Below are 24,060 nucleotides of genomic sequence, written 5' to 3'. Positions count from 1 at the left end.
CCCCCCCCCCCCCCCCCCCCCCCCCCCCCCCCCCCCCCCCCCCCCCCCCCCCCCCCTATACTCATTATCTTTCCCCATCTCAGACTCGCCATTTCTCTCTCTCTCTCTCTCTCTCTCTCTCTCTCTCTCTCTCTCTCTCTCTTTCTTTTTTCATTCCACGTCACTCACTCGCCTCATTTAGATGTGCGTTCAGCCCCGTCCTCCCCAAAGACCTGTTGAAGATTCTCTCCTCCACCAGTCTGTCTGTCCCTCTTGGCTGTCTGTCTGTCAGTCTGGCTATCCCGCTCCAGTTTTTCATCTCTTAATCTCTCTCTCTCTCTGTCTCTGTCTCTCTCTGTCTCTGTCTCTCCCTCACTCCATTGCAGCCACACACAACCCACATGCCCCCCACACATGCACACACATAGTCACACACACACAGACACACACACACACGCACACCAAGATCCCCCTCCCCCCTCCCTTCGTCCCCATTTTCCTGTCTATTATCCATTTCAATCCATTTGCCTGGTGACACAAGAATCTGCTTCTCCCCCTGCGTCAGAAGGGCCTGATTGCAGAAGGGACGGGCTGTACCTTCCACAGACAGAAGCAGACAGATGGAGAGACAGAGCGGGGAAGAGAGGGGGAGAACAAGGGGGAGAAGTGAAGGAGCGCGCTGGGGTGCCTCCACGGATGTCATTTACACTGACTGACGGAGGAAGAGTGTGCCAGACAAACTCCACCACCACCGTTCAGGATGGAGGTGTTCCACAACACAACAGCAAGGCTATGAACATCCTGTTGTTTTGAAGCTAGCCTCGGACTAAGTCTTATTCTAGTGAACGTCAAGGCCGTAAAGTCAAGACAACAGATGGTTTGATAAAGGGTCAAGGCACCGTGTCTGTTCAGGATTCCTTTGTGGGATTGCCAAGGTGATGAACTGATGCAGTCCGACCCCCTTTGAAGGAATTGTTCTACAGCCAATGATAGGTTTACCCAATGTTTCCCTCAACAGTACCAAAATTGGTCCAAACAGAGGGTTTTTCATTTTTTGTGTTATGTCAAACTATAAGTAGAAAAAAGGCTGGCTATGTTTTATTCAGGTGTCAACATTGATGGCTGATACATTTAGTTGTTGTCTGTGCTTGGCGCTTGCATGCCCGACCCAACCGTAGTTAGGTTTCATTTTGAGGATGTGGGTGGTTTTGGGCATAATTTGCATTTTTATAGAGATGTAATGTGGTCCTAGAGATTAAGTGTAATGGATGGCATGCTTTAACACGTCCTTGTCCTCCAAGCATCCTATTATACACCCCCTCAGACACACACACACACACACACACACACACACACACACACACACACACACACACACACACACACACACACGAAGACACACACACACGAAGACACACACATACACAACCCTGCTGCTCTTAATGTCATACCGGCCCTGAGCATATCACAAGAATGGCATCGTTTTTAGTAGTCCTAAAGAATGTGGTGTTCTGTTCTTTAATGCTGGTGAATTCAAGGTACATTTGCAGGACATTCATATCTCATTCAATTCCCTCTTTCCTTTCAATTTTCTTTGACCTTTACTCATATTGATCTCACGGTCATCTTTGCTAATTAAAATAAGATCTGGGCAAGGAGACTTTAATTAATGTTGGCTCTTTTCTGTCTTGCCACCCAAGACAGGAAGACCGGCAGTTTCCTCTATAATATCATACCTCGAACACAGTGACAGAATCCTCCTTCCATATTCAAAGTTTGAACAGAAATGTGTTTTTATCCACCTCTTTGATCGCCATCACCATATCACCATCGACAAAGCATGTTATTTTTCCACCACAGCGGCGTACTGCAGCCCTCCCAGAAACCCCTTCAATGGCACGGTGCACAGCCTGACCGGCACCAAGCTGGGCAGCACTCTGCGCTTCAGCTGCGACCAGGGCTTCCGTCTGGTGGGCCAGAGCAGCGCAACCTGCACCCGCAACCAGCAGGGCATCTACCAGTGGAACGCCCCGGTGCCGCTCTGCCAAGGTAAACCGGGAGGGCGGGGCCGGACAGGGGTCAGAGCGGGAGCAGGAGAGTAAGCGGTTGTAGGGGGAGAAGCGCTGCTCCGTGAGCTGCCACCCCCTCGCACGGTGGATAGACCCTGTGTTGACCTTTAGTGCGGTCGACTGCACACATATTTGCGGAAGCTGCGAATATGTCTCCCTAATCTCGTCTTAATAAAGTTGACGGTTGAGAGTTGTGTCGCACACTGCTGACTGCACAGGGGGGGAAGGGAATGGGGGGGGAATAAAGGACTCTTGCAGCTGACGCTTTTGTTTTCTATGCCAACCGCTCCGACAATCTGTTTCAGTACATTGTTCTGGCATTATAAAGATCACAGCGGTGTACGATTATTATGATGCACCCATGAGGGATGACAACAGCCTCGCATTTTGCGTCTACTATGTTTACTGGGGCTCACCCGCTGATTTGATCATTTGTAGTGATTTCCATAAGATGCAAAGTCTATTTCGAGTAAAAACCTTGGAGGTAATCTTCGGGGGTAGACTTGGTGGCCCGATGCTAATGAGCTAACCACGTGTGTGTTAACCACGCAGCCAATGTGCCTTGTACAAACTCAAAGGTTATTTTACGACTTGCAGATACATGTCATTGCCTCTCTCTTTCAAGCCACTTTCCTGTCTCTCTATATTTTCTGGTCCATAAAGGCATCAAACAACCATACAAATATATATATAAATTAAAAGAAGATAATCTGAAGATAAAAAGATGGGTACATGCTGTAAACCAAGTTGACATGTATCATCCTTGTGTGTAAACCATCCACCATACCGGACAATACCTGAGAAAAAACAGCCTCCATCTTGCATGGGGACTCTAGTATTTGCTATTCACGATGGACGGTGAGTCGGTCGGGCATCCACTCACAGTCTGGTCAAAACAGCAGCAGGTGCAGCTCTCCCGCATAAAATACTCGCGCTGGCTCTGGAGTCCACTATTTACCATCGGGCGTATCGGAACGAAGCCGATGTTTCTGTGCAGAACTGTCTAGTGTATTCAAACAGCAGGTGTGACTCTATACTGGGACTGGTGGGGGGTGAACTCTGGGTACAACGCTGGTTTATTAGTATGGGCTCCCTTCCTGGAAAAACAAACACATTTTTCCGCGACGCAGATGTTTTCAATTTGGCATCAAACGGTCGGAGCAACAAACCACCGAAACATCTCAGGTGTATTTCAAACAACAATAAACAAAAAAAAAGGTGCATTTACTCTCTCACTCGCTGCCTTCCCCCAGTGCTGTCCTGCGGGATGCCGGTGCCACCGGTCAACGGTAGCATCTTGGGCCAGGACTTCACCCTGGGAGCCAGGGCCCAGTACCAGTGCAACCCCGGGTTCAGGCTCCAGGGGCCCATCACCACCTCGGTGGTCTGCCAGGAGTCCGGGCGGTGGAGCGCCATCGAGGCCCCGCCCAGATGCATGCGTAAGTCTTCCTCACCCCTGCTGAAACTTCATCAGTGCTAGGTCCACTCTCTGCTGTGCTCCGTGGGGAGAGTTGCCAAAACTTTATTTTTTAACATTGGAACCAATGTATAATGACGAGGGGAAGTGGTGACTTTAAGCTAGCGCCATCGAGCGTTAGCGATTTATTTTGTTTGGTCAGCGCCGTCTGACGCATTGCGTTCGTTGCCCGTGGAGATACTTCCATTGATTATCGAGGCAATGTTTCCCAGCTGAATGCAAAAGTAATTCAGTTGGAGCAGGGCATTTGTACAGAATGAACTGATAGGTAGAAAATGATGTGTAGGAATTAGTCCACAGCTAATTAAGCTTTTCATAGACGTGTAAATACAGACGTGCATATACATTTATTTCCCAAAATAGGTATCCCAGACCATATTCCAGAGTATATAGAGCATATATACAGCGATCATTAATATAAATTGCTTTTAAGATGGCGCATCCCATAAATAAATCATCACAGTAAACCCATGCATAGTCACATGATCGATTGAAACATGCATAGACATTATGTAAATTATGGTATTATATAAACAGTCTACTCCCATGCATACTAGATATAGTTTTCAGTGTGTGTTGTCCTGTGGTTTACCGTCCATCCCTTTAGCGGGTTCCTGCCAGGACATCAGCCACTCTGCCGTGGATCACGGAAGATGGAGACTCATCTACGGCACTCAAAACCAATATGATGCCATCATGATGCTCATCTGCGACCTGGGATATTACTACAGGGGTCGAAGGGTCATCCGTTGCCAGGCCAACAGCACTTGGGACTACCCAGATCCTCGGCCAGCCTGCAAGAGTGAGTGTGATCTTCGCAAACCACAAAATGGAATTAGCTTTGATTGATGCGTCATCCAAACAGTACCAATATGCATTCACTTCAAAAATATTTTCTCGCCGAACTCATAATGCATACAAATGGCTTTAATAACCTCCAAGTGCACATCGACTGTGGCCGTTCCACCATAGAGGATCGATCAATAAGAAGACATGATTGATTCTGTTATTCCATGACTCGACTCTCTTTCTGTCTGTCTCTTTGTCCCTCTCTCTTTGTCTCTCTCACTCTCTGTCTCGCTCTCTTTCTCCGTCTCCCTCTCCCTCTCTCCCCCCTCTCTCTCTCTCTCGCTCGCCCTCCCCCTCTCCCTCTCCATCCCTCTTTCTCTCTCTCTCACTCACTCACTAACTCTCTCTCTCTCTCGCCCCAGTCATCGCCTGCGGAGACCTGGGCACGCCACCGAACGGACACAAGATCGGAACGCTGACGGTGTACGGAGCTACGGCGATCTTCTCCTGCAACACGGGCTACACGCTGGTGGGCTCCCGGGTGCGGGAGTGCATGTCCAACGGCCTGTGGAGTGGATCCCAGGTCCAGTGCCTGGGTGAGATCCGCAGGATGATCCGCTACCGGGTTATGCTTCATCATGTGTGCTTCCAAAAGGGGAAACTCTGTTTTCGCTGCCAAGTTACTATTTAGTCATTTAGCAGATGGTGTCCGAAGTGACTCACATAAAAAAACACCATTTAGTTTCATCAATGAGCCGGTGGTTTCCCCCATCCTGCTGGGAGTCACATACCATATTGTTTTTGCCGGGGCGTACATTTAAAAACCAACTGCGCAAAGGGGGCCGCTGTGCAGAGCACTCGCCATGTGTCTGCCTGCGCCTCAGGGCTAATGCGAACAGATGAAGACATAATACTTTTACTGTGTCTCCTAAAGCTGGCCACTGCGGAAACCCCGAGCCCATCGTGAACGGCCAGATCAACGGGGAGAACTACAACTACCGGGGCAGCGTGGTGTACCAGTGCAACCCGGGCTTCCGGCTCATCGGCGTGTCGGTGCGCATCTGTGAACAGGACCACCGCTGGTCTGGCAACACTCCCGTCTGTGTCCGTAAGTACCCACCCCCCCCCCTACTCAGCTATGATTCAGGTCTCGAACCGGAACTGTTCATCCAGGTTTACATCCAAAAAAATAATGTGTCTTTATCTACATCGCAACTTCTTCCATTGTGCCTTTGCTAGCCATCACCTGTGGTCACCCCGGTAACCCCACCTTCGGGCTGACCCAGGGCACCCAGTTCAACCTGAACGACGCCGTGCGCTTCGTGTGCAACACGGGATATGTTCTGCACGGGACGGGCAAGTCCTCCTGCCAGGCCAACGGGCAGTGGAGCAACCCGCTCCCCAGGTGTAAAAGTAAGCGTGTGATTGCATTTTTTCTTTCCCACGTGTGTCCGTTTGTGTGTGTGTGTGATAGGATACGAAGCCAAGCATTCATTCAAATTTGTCTTGGGGAATTTGAATTTGCCGCCGCTGGTTGTGACTTCTTGCCTAATGGTGCCTCCCCCCCTTGTGTGTTGGTGCGTATCATATATATCATACGCCTTTGGCGTGAAGGCATTGGAATCCTGTTTGCCGTTTTTATGCTTTTTATGCATGGCCGTAACCAGCCATGGTGACTGACTCTGCGCTAAATGAAGTGACTGTGCTTTCAACAGACGATAGGATCCCTGTGTGGGTATCAGGTATGTTTCTGCGGGTGGGTGGGTGGGTATGTAGATTACACTCCCCACACAAGGTCACGTCCTCCTCCCCCTGCATTAACCGAGGCGAGCAGAATCATCCGGGCGAGCGGAAATGAGTGGTTGGAGACAACCCAGAGGGGGGAGGAAGGGTCTAAAAAGAGCATATTAGTGGAAATTCAAACCGGGAGAAAAAAATCAGGGACGGCGGCAGGATGATTTAATTACCTGTTCTGAACCCGAACAAGGTCTGCGAGGCCTTCTAGGTTAATATTTATTTGATGCGGTCCCTCCCCAGCTGGGGCCTGCATTATTATGCCCCAAAGCTGGCCGGGGCCTGTCAGAGAAACAAAACTAAGGTAATAACAATAAAGGACGGGGACGAAAAAGCAATTGCCGGGGTCCTTGAGCAGAGAGAGAGCGGACCTCCGAGACGTCGTGCCTCCTAATTTGAACTCGGGTTCCGATACAAACGCTGCATTTTCTCAGGGAGGGGAAGTGCCCCGCGAACTTCACAGTTCTGCGCAGATTCATTCTTTATTTTGTTTTTCTTCCGAGTTTTTGAACACCTGTGTGGGCTCTAAAGCCCTATCGCTGAAGCGCAAGGGTCCGCTGCTACGAGGTCCGGGGCCGGTGAACGGGTCCAATGAGGCATTGCCTTAAAACCTCGCTTCACATGAGGACGTTTGGAGCCTGTGCGGGGCTTTTGGCCTTCTGTTGGCGTGAGAAAAAGTTTTAAAATATCAGAGAGTCTCTGAGATAGTGTGTGTCAGTTGAGTGTATTCAGAGCCGGCATGCATAAGCAGATGAGATTTCTCTTCCCAGACGACGCATTCTTCAAACTGCTCTGCGGCTGTAGACGCCATATTAGCATTGCCTGGTTGCCATACCGAAGCTGACTTCTAGATGCAGTTGGTCTGTGTGTGTGTGTTTGGTGAGCGTGTGTATGTGTGGGCGCTCACACAAGTGAGTGAGTGGGCTTGCTAGGATTTGCGTGGATGTTTTGATAGCGTATTATACTCTTGTGTGCCGTGCAGGGAAGCGTAAGCTGCTTAGTGGTCCCTTTTTTCCGTCAATCACATTTATCACCTTAATTACAGTAATTCAAGCCCTATTCGACAGCCGTGAACGCGTGCGTCGCGCACACTCCCGGTGTCCTGACTCTGAACCTTCGCTTACCTACGGAAAAAAACCTCCCCAAACATGAAGTGCCAAGAGGAAGACATCAGCGCGGTTCATGGACTCTGACGCGTTCCCCTCGCTCTCCCTTCATGTCGTGCGAGATGCTTGCAGAACACAAAACGTCAACGACATTCAGGTTTTAAGACGGCCCCTTTCTAAACAATGGCTTTTTTCGGTGTCTTCTGCTGACGTCCCGGCAAATGAAGGCACACACGTGGAAAACAATGCAACAATGAAGGAATAAATACATGTGACAACTCCCTTAGCAGCTGTTTGGGGGAAGAGCAAGAGGGGGGAGAAGAGGCCGGGGAAGGGAAAATATAAATTCCCCTCCTTTATTTTACCCACATTATCTCTCTTAAAACGTTCTGTCTGAGGTGAGGTCAGGTTGTTTGACGGAAGGAACGGCTTGTGAGGTTCCTGCCTCTGCTTTGAATAAGACATGCTAAGCTCTTGTGCTGGCTCGTGTACTTAAAAAAGGAAAATATAGACTGCCCTTTCTTGACTGTGCCTGGTAGCGCGGCAAGAGTTTACAATGAAAGCACCGTGGGTTAGCTGGCACTCCAACTGCAGGGAATCCGTTAAAATAGGTAATTGAGAGATGATTTAGCCCTTCGACAGCCGAGAGAGAGTGCTTTTAGTCACATAAGTATACAATGGCTTAATTTTTGGCTGAAGGGAATGCACGGACGGATGTGGGGGTGGTGTAGGACGGGGGCGGTATAGGGGGCGACGCTCGTTGGCAGGGCAAATGTCTACGTGGGCGCTTGAATGAGGATGGGTTAGCGGCCAAGAGCTAGATAGCGGCACACGTCAGACGCACGCACACATGCAAATGCTTACACACACACACACACACACACACACACACACGCTCACAAGCACATAGACACGCACGCATACACACACACACGTCAGATGCATGCACACACACACATACACACACACATACACGTTGGGGGCTGTGAATAGCCTGTTAATGTTTCAGTATATCAGAATTTATTGGGGTGAGAAGTGTTCATCTGACTTCATTGACGAGGTTCTCCCCAATGGGAAAAGCAATGTGTAAGTTGGTCGTTTTTGAGCTTTTATTTTCCGCTCCTCCTCTTCACTGAGCTCCAGCCATCTATCCATCTCTCCCTCTTTCCTTATCCCTCTCTCCCTATTTATTCCTTCTTCTTGCTCCGTTTCCCCTATCGCTCTCTTTCTCTCAGCCTTCATTCTCTCTCTTTCTCTCTCTATCTCTCTCTCCCCAATCTTTATCTTCATCTCTTGCTTCTCCCCTGTCCCTTCCTCCTTCTCCATCTTTATCTTTCTCTTTATTGATCCCATCTCTGTCTCTCGCTCCAACTCTCTCCCTCTCTCTACTAGCAAAAGACTGGATGGCAAGGCAGCAAATGTTTGGTTCCACAGTCTCCTATACTTAATCTGGACAGATAGAAGGGGGTGGATGGATGAAGGAATGGGCCTGACAGCCGAAGGAGAGGTGGAGGGAGCGGCGGTTTGCGGGGGAGAGGATTTTGGCAACTCTCAATGAGGGGATGGGCAGTGGATAATGGGTTTAGGTAGGGGTTTGGATGTTGTGGAAAAATGTATGGCATTGTATGGCATACCTTCAGAATGAAACCGACACAAAGAATACTAAATGAAGTGCATTTGCTTGAGTGTACCTGTTGTTTGTGTCTCTACACATGCGCTATGTTATTTAATCGCGCTCTCAATCTCTCCTTCCTCCACCCACTTCCGCTGTTTTCTCCTGTCACCCCCTCTTGCATTATCTCCTTATCCTCTCCCTCCTCCATCCCTAATCATCTCCTCCATGACCTCCTTCGCTGACAATCTCCTCGTCCCCTTCCTTCACCCTCTCCTCCTCCATTCCTCACCATCTTCTCCTCCATCCATAACCGTCTCCTCGTCCTCCATCCCTCACCACCACCTCCTCCTCCTACTCCTCCTCCTCCTCCACCTCCATCCCTCACCATCGCCTCCTCCTCCTCCTCCTCCTCCAGTCGTGAACTGCACGGAGCCCGGCAAGGTTGATAACAGCGACAGGCAGGTGGTGACCAGCGGGCCGCATCGCTACAGCTTCCAGACGGCCGTGTCGTACCGCTGCAACCCGGGCTACTACCTGCTGGGCACCAGCTCCATCTCCTGCCAGGGGGGCGGCACCTGGGACCGCTCGCTGCCCAAGTGCCTGCGTGAGTGTCCAGACTGCTTTTATCTCCTTCATTTCGGAGGCCAGTGCCCTTCGGAAAAACTATCGACAAGGTTGCGGCTGACAAGGGCATCGAGAGAGATGGGGGAGGAGGATTGTTGGAAAAAGTAATAGATTCTTGGCAGCTTTGGAACTTTTTGGGGGAGTTTTTATGCCACGTCGTTATGTTATAATGTCTTTATGGGCTCCGCCCGCCTACGTCGCTGTCGTTAATGGGGAAAATAAATTTGGGTTTTCATGGAGTTGTTTGGATCAGTGGCCGCGTTTGTCGTAGGATTTTCTAAAGCGAAGCCATTTCTCGTTTAACTGCCTGTCGTTTTTTGGGTTGCTAATGCCCATCTTTATTGAGCCCTGTAACCGTTTACAAGTCAACTTACGTATGTGTGCCTAGCGAAAGGACAAGGGCCGTTTCCGTGTCAACCAGCCTCCGGTAGCTCGTTGACACGGATCACAGAGCCAATGCCCATATATGGCAGAGGCCCCATAACACTTATCGTTGGCTTGTATCCTGTGTACCCCCTCTGGTGTGTCTTGTCCCCCTGGATAGTGGTGCTGTGCGACCGGCCCAGTGTGCCCCCCTACGCCCAGATCTCCGGAGACCGCCGCACCGTGGGCGCCGTCATCCGCTTCAGCTGCATCGGCCAGCGCATCGTCGTCGGCAACACCACGCGCATGTGCCAGCTGGACGGCCATTGGAGCGGATCACTGCCACACTGCTCCGGTAAAAAAAAAAAGGCGGGAAATGTATCGTCTGGGCTCGCCTGGATAATGTCTCGGAAACCATAAAAAAAAACACGTGAACTTTATCTTTCCCAGATTGCAAATTCAGTTAAAGACGATAAATGTTTTTCCCCAGATTAAATGTTCGGTGAATGTGTCACTTTGTTCTGAAGGCCAGGGCTAACTTTGAGTGGAAGATCACCTTAGACACAATTAAAGGGTAAAAGAAGAGGAGGGAGTGGGATTGAGGCGGGAGTGAGTCCGGGAGTGCTGGAGGGTGTGCTCAGTTCATTGGAAATGCGAGCTACCTGCTGAACTTTCCCCCAACCTCTATTCAACCTCTTGTACCTTTAGCACTTGATTAATTCAGATGTAAAACCACCCTCCCGTAGCACCCAAGACGCCCCTTGTAATTCCGGGGCCTGCAAATAAAGAGCTTTAGGGTGCTGGTGGGGGAGGTGGTTGTTGGTAGGTCACAAGCTCAGCGGTAGACCCATAGAGTGCAGTCCAAGGCCTTCAAGGGCAAATCCCCTATAAACACGATTCCATTGGCCCATGTAGACGCAGGGATGGAAGGGGGGAGTCTCCGTTGTAGTCGGTAGGTCAACTATTACTTATAGCTTATAGACTTTAGCTCTTCCTCCACACAGACATACACACACGGCTCTGCAAGTTCATTTCATACAAGACGTGTGTGTTTGATTGTTTTTCTCCGCCGTGTTAGGCCTATGTGGTCAGTGGCAGAGCAAACAATGAGTGCATGTTAACACGTATAAAAAGTCAAAGTATATATACTACAAGGTCTGTGTGTGCGGTCATTTCCCTCCTACATGTTAAGCCACCATGGTCAGTGTCGGGGCAAACAATGACTACATGTAAACATGTTTAAACAGTCGAAAGTAAAAGCGAAAGGCCCCAGGAGACTGGAGGAAGCACTGTGGAGGAAAGACTACGAACACACTTGTTACACACACGGTCGATGCCTCTGGGCCGTTCTCTTACACACACACACACACACACACACACACACACACACACACACACACACACACACACACACACACACAAACGCACACACACACACACACACACATACAACCCCCACATACACACAGCCACATACACATATTAATACACACTCTATCAAACACACAAACACACACACACCACACACACACACACACACACACTTATGAGCCGATGCAAGACGAGACAAGACAACAATAAACATTCATCCTGACAGTTTAATGTCACAATTCATGATGTTCATATATCCCGGAGATTGCTGGCTTTCTCTCTGTCGACTATAAAATCCAGCTTCTCGTGGCCATCTCCCTCACTTCCTGAGCTAAGCGCTATTAAAGTTGTGTTCACTCAGAGCACTATAAAAACAGTATTGGAAAGCAATATGCAGGATCACTAAATGCCTTGTGATTATTTGGAACGGAGTCAAACGAGGTCTCTATCATAGTGCAAACAAATTCAAATGAAGTCTCTATTTTGGTATACTTTATTTGTGTACATTGATCTATCATAATCCTAATGCTATTAGTGTTGGCTATTTTCCTGCTGCCGGTACCGTTTTATATAAGCGTGACTTAATAGAGAACACCATCTTGTGGACACGGAGTTATAATGGCCATGCACCATCAAATGAGCTTTAGCTTATTTGTATTGGTAAACAAGATATAATTGGCTTGGCCATACGAACAGGTCATTCATGTGATATTTCATATTTAACATTAACATAAACATCAAGTCACTATATTTGTGTATATTTTATTACTTGCTTTTTATTTCATTGCTCATTGAAAACCTAATAGTATGAGGTTTGCCACATGAGCAATGGAAATCATACTTCGCATTAACCATCCGATAACGTCTAATCATTATTTATTGTCATGCATGTTTACTGAAAACTAAAATTAATATAATCTTTGCCACCTGAGAGCGTCGTGGTTATCCCACCTCATACCGAACATGTGGCGCATTGTTGTATCGTCACTCATGCGTTTCTTTCTTTCCTCGGTGGTCTGTCCGACCATCCAGGGGACTCTGCGGGGCTGTGCGGCGACCCGGGCGTCCCCTTCCACGGCATCCGTCTGGGGGAGGAGTTCAGGCCGGGCAGCCTGGTGCGCTTCAGCTGTGAGCCGGGCTACGTGCTGAGGGGGTCCCAGGAGCGCACCTGCCTGGCCAATGGGAGCTGGGTGGGCACCCAACCCGAGTGCCACGGTGAGACACACACGTTCAGAGTGGTGGGGGGGGGGGGGGATTTGTGTGTTTGTGTTGTTTGTGTGTTTAAGTGAATTATTTGTGTGTATGTGTAGAGGAGTTCTCTTCCCGCCAAATAGTGGTGGATTTTTATTTTATTATTTTTTTGCGTGTTGATCCTATGGGAAATAATATTTTCCAATGAGGCGATCAATAGGGGACTTGTACACACACACACACTCCCAAGGGCACACACACGTAAACACACATACGCACACTCACACACACATACGTACACACACACTAACACCAGACTGAAACACACTTGCCTGCACACACTCATTCCTAGATTGTTTCATTGTGTATTGGCGACTTTTACCAGATTTCCACTCAGCTTGTCCTGCGCTATTGGGCTTTTGCTCTGAGTCTCTCAAGAGTCCTTCTCTCTTCCCCATAATATTCCACTCTAGCACACCCATGCCACCCAGCAAACAGAGCAAAGCAGGGCAAACCGTGTGGGAGAAACAGGACAAACAATGATAGAGGAAAGGTGGAGAGCAGGCTAGAGTTTGAAGCTTAGAGGTAGGTTATTCAAGATGAGTACAATAAAGTTATCTGGATCTAAAAGTGCACATACACCCACCATATAACTTTCTTATTGACCATCAATAATGGGCAGCAGCGGTCTTTGACAGAGCTCCCATTAAAGTCACAAGGTGAAAGATTGAGCCCCTCTCAGTTAGAATTCTAAAAACTCAATAACAGTAGTCCCCCCAATCTCAGTTTACTGACTCACCGTAGCTCGGCCGTGTGGTTGGCTTGAGTGGGAGGGGATTTTGAAGCGTCGATAGTTAGGTTCTTGTAAACAAAGCACATCTTATTTTTGGTAGAATAAGTCAGTTTTAGGGTCCGATTTTATTGTTAACATTATTGAGTTCATTATTGTTCAGCAATGACTACAGATGTGTTCAGGTCAATTCTAACCGGTGGGCTAGTTGAAATGTTACGCATTGAGACTATGAAATATTTAGAAAAGTGACGTACAGCAACTTCTAAAATAAACATGAAAATAATGATAGCACACAGAAAAGGGCAGCATGTACTTCTACCTCCAAACATATTTCAACATTCACAAACTGTTGTCACCGGTGTCACCCTGAAAACTCTGATCCACTGCCTTCATTTCTACAACAAAGTTCCTCAGAAGTCTCATCCAAATACGTGAAGGCTTTTTACTCTGAAATTGCTTTGGCAATAGATAAACATCCCAATTCCATTCTGATTCAACTTTTTGCAAAGGAAGACCTTTAATCACATATTCCCCTGTTATTCCGCGGCCACACATAGGACTTCTCTACCCACCTCGCGTCTTTTTCTCGTAACACCTACCCTGATTTATTTACTTTTCCCTGAGTTACTTTTCCTAACCCTCATCCGTACCGCACCGCCCTGCCCTCTCACTCTCTCCTAACATTACCTTCTCTCCGTTCCGTCTCCCCCCTCATGTGGCACCTCATATGCTGCCCACCTGCTCTAGTCTGGCACGCACTTCAAGGCAAGGCTACATCTGGTCATTATAGCTGGGGGGTGGAGGAGGAAGGGTGGATGAGATGGGGTGGTGGTGATGGTGGTGGTGGGCTCTGAAGGCCAGGGGGCAAGCTGGATCGTGTAATGAACAGAGCAATCAGTGGTGGGTGGTTAGGGTGGGTTGCATACACCAAGGTTTCAACCCAGACGAAGCGTACGTCCATCAAAGTGGAGCAATTGTAGGCATTGAGGCGGGGAGTTGGGGGAGGCTCGGGGATGGTTTATGTGGTTGCATATCGATGAAGAGCGCAATAGAAAGATGGATCGATCCTAAAGATAATTTAAGTCATCCAGTTAAACAGGAAAATTACAAGGAACAAATATTAATACACAGAATGAATAGCTTAACTACAGGTAGCCGTTAATACTAAGATTAATAATATAAGATTTAGTAAGTTAAGGATGATTCAAAAAAAAAAGAGTGTCCCTGTGCAAATAGTTCATTGAGTGTACAAATCATAAGCAGAAGGAGGCCATCGTTTTTTCTCAGACATATTTGATATTTCAGGGGCAGAAGACAAGAAGCAGTTTGGATCATTTTCTCTTGGTTTAGGGTAACCCGCTGCAGGGCGGATAGAAACTTGCATACAAACACGTTCTGATCCTGGCCTGTCAAAAGGTGTGAGCGTCAACACTCCCTCACTGACACCTTCCTTCTTCTCCTCTCCTTCTGCCGATGCTCTCTCAGTGGTCTCCTGTGGAAACCCGGGAACGCCACGGAACTCCCAGATCGCCGTCCACGACGGCCTGACGTTCTCTCGCTCCATCACCTACGCCTGCCGTGAGGGCTACTACTCCACCGGCATGCTCACGCGCCACTGCACCGTCAACGGCACGTGGACCGGAAACATGCCCGAATGCTCGGGTAAGAAGGCACACGCCCAAATAAAAGGGTCCACACTGCACCTCATTTATTTCCCGTTTAGTCCTTTAGCAGGAATTGTGGTTATTAGTCTAAGTTTTTTTTTTTAAGATATACAAATCATTCATGAGCAGGTGACCCTACTAACTCCTACACTACTGGTGCCTGACAGACAGTGGAGGTCGTATACAGTCCCTTCATTCATTGTTACACTGTTTACATGCTGCTAGGCAAGGCAAGGTAACTTTATTTATGCAGCACTTTTCATACACAAGGCAGACTCAAAGTGCTTCACATGTAAACATTGTCATAAAATAAAATAATAGATAAGTAAAGTATTAGCTATTTCTTACTTTTTAAATCAAGTTGTATCCATCTTTTTTTTATCTTTTTGTCTTATATTGCACGCCTTCTGTGTCACTTTTGTATTTCACTACTGTTGGATCTCTTGAATCTTGAATCAAGTTGGGCATCTCAGTCAGGCATGAACCCAAAACCTTTTTCGCCGACCCTAAACACTGGACTTTCCGTAATAAATACTGCAGTGTCATCATCTGTGTCCAATTAGGAACAGGATGTAAAATGTCTCATAATGGAAGGCACAGTCAGTGACACTCTGGTCTTCGTCGTATTCCGCTGTTGTTGTGGTTTCTCTCGCTGTGCTCGTTCTTGGAATCCCCAATGGGATTCAATAGTCTGAATTATTATGATGGTGATTTGCGCATGCTTAAAACGTATCAATTGCCCCATTTGCTACTATTCAGTGCTGCTTTTCCGTGCTTTGTTGCAGAAGAGAGAGATGTGCTTTCTTAGGTTTGTTTCAATAACCTAGAATAGATTTGAGTTGGGATGTCATAAAATAATAAAGGGAGAGAAAGGATGTGTGAGATTGGTCTCTGGCTGGTCTATTCAAAAGCACAGTACGCGGCTATTGTGTGCACAGAATGCTCCCAGCCAACGATCTAAGCAGAAGGAAAATAGAGGTATTGCAACATTCACGACGAGCCTGGCTGAAAGCAGCGGACCTTTGAGAACACAATGCTGCTTCAGAAGCTGTAGTGAATAAAGATAAGGGCTCTTACGGATTTAGTTAATATTCACAGGCTGAAATGAATAACGCTCCATAGCATCAATAGCATAAGCGGTATATATTTGCAGAACCAATGTTGTCTATTTTTAACTATACTACAGATGTTTAATACTTGCGTTTCACTATGAATTAATTAGCTGATGTTCTTAACCAAAGTGACTTTATCCAAGATGCAAGACTTTATTTAGCTGGTATGGCTTCAGCATCTTTTCAAAGATGTCTAGAGTAAGGAGGACAAGGGGGATCCACTACTCTCTACAATAGAGGTTTAGAGTCTCCACAGTTTCTATGAGAAGTTCTAGAGGTCCTTGGTTCAATCCCCCATTTCAATAGCATACCTATAGCCATCACCTTGGCCCCTACCCACTCCTTTAAGACCTTCATCAGAATCATTCTGCATATTATCCTGGTATATTGGACTGCTCCTTAAAATGTAGTGGATTGTTGCTCATTTGCTACCGTTGCTCTTTAGCATAATTGTTTTTTTTGGCGCGTGTGTGTGTGTGTATGTTTGGCTGCGGTTGTGTGTTTGAGGTGTGTGTGGGCACATTCATATGGTGGCTGTTTGAATTGGTTAGCGCCGGCAGACAACCTCAGTCTTCAGGAACAACGGCCAAGCCAGCACACATGTGACAGTCCATTAGCCACAGGCCTTCACGGCACGCACACACACAGTGTGTGTGTGTGTGTGTGTGTGTGTGTGTGTGTGTGTGGTGTGTGTGTGTGTGTGTGTGTGTGTGTGTGTGTGTGTGTGTTTGTAAACTGAATGTAAACTGGAGAGTTTATTTCATCCTCGAGTGTATGTCATTGATTTCCCCGCTTTACTCAATACAATCAAAAGCTGGGCAAATGTAATCAGCAACAGTAATGTGGTTTGGACATGATGAGGTAGAAAATCGTATCAACGGCAAAATTACCTTCAATTAATTCAGTTTCTCAGCCGTCGGTCCTTTCATCTCGTGTTCCCTTTTGATCTTGTTTCCGTCCCAGCACTCACACACTCACACACACTCAGAAAGACACAGACACACACGCATTTAACAGACACACACACACACACACACACACGCACAAAAACACACCCACGCACACACACACACATGCACACACACACACTCACACACACTGAGAAAGACACACACGCATTTAACGGACACACACGCACACACACACATACACATACACAAACACACAACCACATCCCTTTAACCTTCATCTCCATCTCAAGCCCCCTTCCTCTGTGATTACTAGCTCTCTGTTGTGCTTGTTCTCACTCTTGTGGCACTCTCTCTCCCTATCGCACTCTGTCTCTCCCTCTTTCTATCTATTCCTCTCTCTCTCTCCCTCTCAACCCCTGTCTCTGCCTCTTTCTACCTATCTCTCTCTCTCTCTCTGTCTCTGTCTCTGTCTCTGTCTCTCTGTCTCTGTCTCTGTCTCTGTCTCTCTCTCTCGCTCTCTCTCCAGTGATCAACTGTGGCGACCCGGGCGTGCCGGCCAATGGCGTGCGGACGGGCAACGACTTCACCTTCAGCCACCGGGTCAGCTTCCAGTGCTCGCCGGGCTTCACCATGGACGTGGACCGCGCCTCCTCACTGGTCTGCACCAAGGACCGCACGTGGAATGCCACCAAGCCCCAGTGCAAAGGTGCGAGGGCGTGAGAGCTCCCCGGTGGTGCGGAGTAAGGCGCCGGCGCCGTAGGGATACAACAGGAAAACCTGCTTATACCACAGTGTCGTTAAATGCTGCATTTTGATTAGTGAATAACGTTGCAAGGGTGTGCATTCGTTTTTAATAAGGGGACACCCCTGCCATTATACGGTTACGAATCAACGCGCTCCAAGTTCGACATTAAATACAACGGTTTCCTAGGCAATGTGAAAACAAGCTCACAGTGCAGCGGAGGAATGTTTTTATTTCAGCTGATGAGGTCGATATGAAACCCACGTTATAGATGAATGGAAGTAATATCTACTCGTGGTTTGTAACTGTGGTATGAGTGGAATAAGGTGTAGGTCAGATTTAAGAGCTATTATTTCAATGTAATTTGTTAGAAATGCCATACCATACGTCAGCTATTAGTGAGTGAAATGTGCTATGAGAATATGTGTTTCAAGGGGACTGCTCCTGCCTCTGTATGAGACAGCTCCCGGCTCATTGAGGACCAATTAGGGCATCTTTTCCCTGATTGGTCCGGGCAATCCATCATACCTGTCAATCACAGGTGCGTGAATGCAACACTTCACCATGGCACTAGGGAGGGACGGAGCAGGAAGGGGAGGGCATGTATTTTTAGCCTAGTTTCAAACTCTTGCTCTCTACCGCGCTCTCTTTACAACTCAGACCTTACCTATATATTAAACAACCATTTGGTTTAGCTTTATAAACAAGCATTTGTTTACCTGGGATTTCTTCGGAGAGTGTCTGACACTAGATTGCAAGTGTGTGGCACTAACTGGGATGCTAGCTAAATGCAGTGGTATTACTATATACTTATTGTCATCGTTGTTATTGTAGTAGTAATATAAGCGAGCAATGGCTCAAAGTGGTCAACATTTTAACAGCGGCAACTGGAGGATTATTAGGTAGTTTTCTTTCTCGTCTTTTTGTGGTAGTTAAACAACTGTTGTCTTCAGTTGGCTTGAGTCGAGTGAGCATTTCTCTCCCTCTAAGCAGACACAATTAAGACGGCTAATGAGAAAGGGGTGGCCAGTTTATCTGGCAGCAAACGCTTAGGAACGCGTCAAAGGGAACTCAGCCATGGCGAATGGGGATGCAGACTGGAGCGTGTGGACCGCGCCTCAATGCTTACCACGTTTTTGTTTCTCCCTTCGCCGTAATTGTTTCCCCGGCAGCCATCGTGTGTGCCCCACCCCCCGTCATCCCCAACGGCCAGGTGGTGGGCACGGACTTCATCTGGGGCGCGAGCATCAGCTACGCCTGTAACCAAGGGTACCAGCTGTCCCTGCCCACCGTGCTCACCTGCCAGGGCGTGGGCAACTGGAGCGGAGAGAGGCCCCAGTGCTTCCGTAAGTGATGTGGAACGTCCGCGCACACGTGTGTGTGTGTCTGTGTGTCTGTGTGTGTCGTTCACTCTAGTGCAAGCCCCATCGAAAGTCTAAATAAGCCATTTCTGTTGGTTTTTTGTAGAGGATTATTATTGGATTTGAATATCAATGAATATGTCTTCCTCTTTCTATTCTATCTTTTAATCTCCCGTCCTTGGTCTATCTCTCCATCTCCCTGTCTCTTTTTTCTCTCCGTTAATCTTCATGTCACTGTATCCCCCTCTCTGTTGCATCCGTCTCTCTCCCTCTTTCACCCACCTTCTCTCTAACACTGTCCCCCTCTCTGGTCCCCGTTCCCCTCTCTCTCCTAGCTGTGTTCTGCGGGGACCCGGGCATCCCGGCCCAGGGTCGGAGGGAAGACCGCGGATTCACCTACCTGTCCTCTGTCTCCTTCTCCTGCTACGCCCCGCTGGTGCTGGTGGGTTCCACCCGGAGGTACTGCCAGTACGACGGCACCTGGAGCGGCACGCAGCCCTCCTGCATAGGTGAGGACGGGGGGTGTGGGATACTTGAGGACCAGGGGTGGCGGCCGTGGTTCATGTTGCTAGTGCGCTAACCACAACCACATCAGGCAATCCATAGTTTGAATGAATTGGTCGATTGGCGACCAGCGTTTGATTGGGATCCTGCGCCTCGTAAGCTACATGTCATTCCATTTATAATTGTGGTGTGGTGTGGCCGACGCTGTTATCCTAAGTGATTCATTCTCTGTTTTAACAAACTTTCTTGTCCGACTTCCCTGCCCTAGCCAGACAAGCCACCATTTAAAAAGATTAAACAAATACAGAACATAGTAAATAAATAAAGCCTTTTGCATCACAGGGGAAATAAGTATGGGTCAGTTAGCCGTGCATGCTTACTATCTTATTGGATTAGTAATAGGCCTTCTTGCCACAGGGTGTAAAACAATGAGTGGCTTTAATTAATACCACGCTGGAGTCTAGTGCGGCTAAGGAATTAGTGATTCAGACCAAAATTAAAAAACAAATGCAAGGATTTAGGACAAGCATCTCCCTTGACAAGGAGCAGTTGTTAACAGTTGTATAAAACTTCATCAAATCATATTAATGATGTATTTTGGATTAAAGTCATGAATTTCAAGCGACCTAGGGGATTCATGATTTGTATTACTGCGATTTTGTGTGTGTGTGTGTGTGTGTGTGTGTGTGTGTGTGTGTGTGTGTTGTGTGTGTTTGTGTTTGTGTGATCAGACCGTCTTGCTAATTAATCTCTTGAAAGGATTAATGTCTGTGTGAAAGAAGAATAGATAAGTTATTGCAGGTGTGTGTGTGTGTGTGTGTGTGTGTGAGTGCACCAATACTACTCCGTGGCTGTATGTCCACATGCCCCTGTCTGACGATATGTCACCCAGGGAGGGTTAGGTGAAAAAACACACCCCTCCCACTGCCTCTATCTCAAATTATCGCTCGGGGAAAAACATCAGCTCTGCGAATAACCAAAAGTCACACCATCCAACGCACATCCACGTTCAAAAGGACTGTGTAACGTCATAATTCACCTGCCCTCCATTTCAGATCCCAGTCACACGACTTGTGGGGACCCAGGCATCCCGATGTTTGGAAGCCAGAACAACAGCCAAGGTTACCAGGTGAGGATGCTGGAAAATGGAGCTCTTGGTGATGAGCTAGCAGAGGCCCTAGAATGTAGGAATGTAATCATAACACGTACACAAAATAAAGACTCAAGTTAATAACTGTTTATTTGATTTTGGTATGAGACTATCATTGATGTCAACAGTCAGCTGTTTGTTACTTGTTTGTAATGTTTGTATTGTACATCTGTGAAATAGTGATGCTAAGGAAATTCATTGGAAGGGACTAGCCCTTTACATAAACTAAGTTGCAATAAATAAGAAGTTACACTACAAGAGGAAAATGTGTGTTTGTGGTAAAGAAACACAAGATTTTGACTGAGAAAAGCATTTGGTTCTTATTCTAGCTGTCTTTGTTGCATATGGGGAATGAGAAAACCTAGCAATTGTAAGTGTTTGGCACTTGGTTCTAGTAGCATCCTTACTGTACCGACAGCGATATATTTTTTGTAGGTTGCTTTTGATAAAAGCGTCTGAATGCCTAAATGTCAATTTGTATACCACTAACCTCAGGGGGGGTTCTGAAGACAATTTCCAGATTTGTCCCGTCTACGTTCCACGCACGCTGTTGGTAATCACAACGTATCACCTCTGTACGGGAAATGATTCATATTGTTTTCAGCTTACGAGGCCTCATCCATTGAATAACAATAAGTTGTATGTAATAGGGTGAGCAGTGTACGTTGAAGTCACCTCATTAATTGGAGCCAATGAGGCTGCGTGGCTGCGATCCCTGCACTCAATCTTTTTACAGAGAGCCTGTGTGCCTGTGACTGTTGAGTAATTATTCATGTCGGCAACCCCACCCTCCCATGGAGATGGATAAAGTCACAATGTCTTAATGAATAGACAACAATAAGGAACAGCTAGCTTTAATCAAAAAACAATGCAATTTTTTTAATATGAATCTAAAAATAAAAATAAAGATTAGAAAAATCAATCAATAATGAACCCATTTAATATTTAGGTCGGGGCAAATCAAAAACACAATTTGATTCAAACTCTTCCACCGTTGCACCATGTTGTCTTTGGACCATGCCAATTGGATATGAGTAATGATCTTTGTTGATGTTCACGGCAATTGCGTGTTCTTAACATGGGTGGCATCAGTGGGAGTTGAACCGTGAATTTATTTTGAGCTACACAAGACCATGTCCCATTAGTGACGGCTCACGATTACATTTTGATCCTTCCGTTGTTCCTTCAATGCGCCCGCCCAGGTTTGTGAAGGTCGGCGCTCTACGCTATCCTCATGCCGTGTTGCTTGTGACGTCTGGTCCCCCTCCAGATCAGCAGCACGGTGTACTTCAGCTGCAGGAAGGGCTACCTCCTCCAGGGCTCCATCTCCCGCGCCTGCCTGCCCAACCTCACCTGGAGCGGCTTCCAGCCCGAGTGCATCGGTCAGTGCACTCCGGGCTTCCACCGCACCTCTCTCACATCCTTCTCCAACTTGTTGAGAGATGGCTAGACGAGTGAAGGGGAGTCGTGTAGCCTTTAAGTTAGCCACAGGCTCAAAGGGCTTCGCAGGTCCTACGTTATACAACACCCCTGAACTCTAAGTCTTCTAAAGGACGAGGATAAACCCCCGCCAAAATCCAAGGTTGGAAGCGTTGAGAAGGAACAAAGAAGATGGATCATCTTCTCCCAGGGCTGAGACGGCTGGCTTTTGCCCATGGAGTGCAACACCCTGTGCTCCTCTGCACTTGTCTCCCACTTTCCCTAATTCCTAAGCCTAATTCCTTGTTAGCACCTCCTTTTTCTTTGTTTTCCCCTCAATTCCAATCCGTCATCCTATCCTCCCTTTTTCTTTCCTTGTTGTCTTCTCCTATCCCCCCCCCCCCCCCCTTTCTTCACATGTCTTCCCCTCTCTTTATATTCATTCTCATCCTCTCTGTTTCGTCTCTCTTTGTTTTTCTTCCAGCCCACCATTGCAGCCAACCAGAGCTTCCGGGCCAGGCAGACGTGAGTGCCATAGAACTGCCCTCGCTGGGCTACACGCTGATCTACACCTGCCAGCCCGGCTTCTACCTGGAGGGGGGATCCGAACACAGGACCTGCAGGTCGGACGGGAGCTGGACCGGGAAACCCCCCCTCTGCGCGGGTGAGTCGGCCATCTTGATTTACATGAAGATGGGTGAGAACGATGAAGTCAATTCATTGTCCATTGATGCATTGCTAAAATAATCCCTTGGTTGGCAGTTAATGTACCTGGAATTTGAGAGTAGCCATTGAAAGATGCAGAAGCTGGCTTTATGACCACATATTGCTGATAGCTTAAAGAGTTGACCATGCTTGGCTTTACACAGAATCATACTGAAATGCCAACATCTCATTTATGCAAAGACTTGGCCTAGCAATTTTCATTCCGACAGTGTGCACTTGAACACATTACAAAGGAAGAAGGCAACAAGGTTTATAATAAAATTACTCTATTGTAATTGTTACGTCAATTACATCAACTATAAAATGGCAGGAGGTCAGTAATGGTGGTCAGTAGGTCACAATGCATTCTTGAGATTCAAGTAAACTGTGATTGATGTTAATGGTCCATAACGCTTTATTATTCGAAGCAGTCCTTTTTTGTATGGTCAGCATGGGATTCTGTGGGAGCTCATGCTAGCAGTTGGGAAGGTTGCTAAGTCTGATGAATGGCACCGTTAGCCATTTCCTGTTTAGTCTTTATTTCCAAACACGCAAATAGGAAGATCCATCCATCACATAATAATTAAACAAACGCAGACACACACCTACACACAACGGCTCAAAATCCAATGCGCACACTGGAGAATTGTTACAGAGGGTGCATAACCCGATTAGCCAAACCATTGATTAGGTTAGTGGGAAGCACCTTTAATAAATGGTGACGCAGTGTTAACAAGGTCTACCTGACAAATTGACTGCCATTAAGACACCCCCCAGGCATGTGTCTAAATACATATAAGAAAAATAGCCACACAATTATCACAGATGGATGCTAATTGCCTCTGTAAATGGTTCTAGCAACGGGATCTGTGTGATGGATTTCCAACTGGAGTTTTCCTTGAATAGACAATGCTTTTTTTTTATTTCGGGGCATCTCAATTAAGGCCAAAGACGGGCCTTAGCTGGCCTTAGCTCTGATCCATTGGATTTTTAACAGCTCCTGTGAGACGGTTCATGGTTCAGTTCAGAAGCCAGACACCTAATAAAGTACACTGATTGCCAGTTTATTGGGCAACTTATCTGGAAACACTTTGGCCATAAGGAAAGCATTCATTCTTCTTGACAGAGGATTCCATAAGATGCTAGATGTGTTGCAGTGGCAAATGACTACAGCGTGCAGTTGCTCTAAATTGACCGGCTTTTTCAAAGCCCTGTTCATCTCACTCCAAAGACGTCCGATGGTCGTTGGAGTAATGAAAACACAGTTAGTCACTGAAAGTCTTTTATGACAATGATTGCCAAATGGTGTGATACGGTGCTT

General features: G+C 47.2%; 1 protein-coding gene across 1 annotated transcript in view; it reads left to right on the top strand.

Annotated features, from left to right (window-relative positions):
• csmd2 (CUB and Sushi multiple domains 2) overlaps positions 1–24,060 on the top strand; it is a 244,295-nt gene that overhangs the window by 205,598 nt on the left and 14,637 nt on the right. Inside the window, exons 52-65 of the mRNA XM_030347780.1 lie at positions 4,133–4,327; positions 4,737–4,910; positions 5,249–5,422; positions 5,554–5,727; positions 9,245–9,433; positions 9,998–10,171; positions 12,220–12,402; positions 14,657–14,833; positions 17,385–17,564; positions 18,773–18,946; positions 19,297–19,470; positions 20,521–20,594; positions 21,886–21,997; positions 22,519–22,698. Of these exons, the coding sequence (XP_030203640.1) occupies positions 4,133–4,327; positions 4,737–4,910; positions 5,249–5,422; positions 5,554–5,727; positions 9,245–9,433; positions 9,998–10,171; positions 12,220–12,402; positions 14,657–14,833; positions 17,385–17,564; positions 18,773–18,946; positions 19,297–19,470; positions 20,521–20,594; positions 21,886–21,997; positions 22,519–22,698 (2,334 nt within the window). The remainder of the gene's footprint in view (positions 1–4,132; positions 4,328–4,736; positions 4,911–5,248; positions 5,423–5,553; positions 5,728–9,244; positions 9,434–9,997; positions 10,172–12,219; positions 12,403–14,656; positions 14,834–17,384; positions 17,565–18,772; positions 18,947–19,296; positions 19,471–20,520; positions 20,595–21,885; positions 21,998–22,518; positions 22,699–24,060) is intronic.

Source organism: Gadus morhua, chromosome 22 (assembly GCF_902167405.1).
Source record: "Gadus morhua chromosome 22, gadMor3.0, whole genome shotgun sequence".
Classification (NCBI taxonomy): Eukaryota; Metazoa; Chordata; class Actinopteri; order Gadiformes; family Gadidae; genus Gadus; species Gadus morhua.
This window is presented reverse-complemented; position numbering and strand designations above follow the sequence as displayed.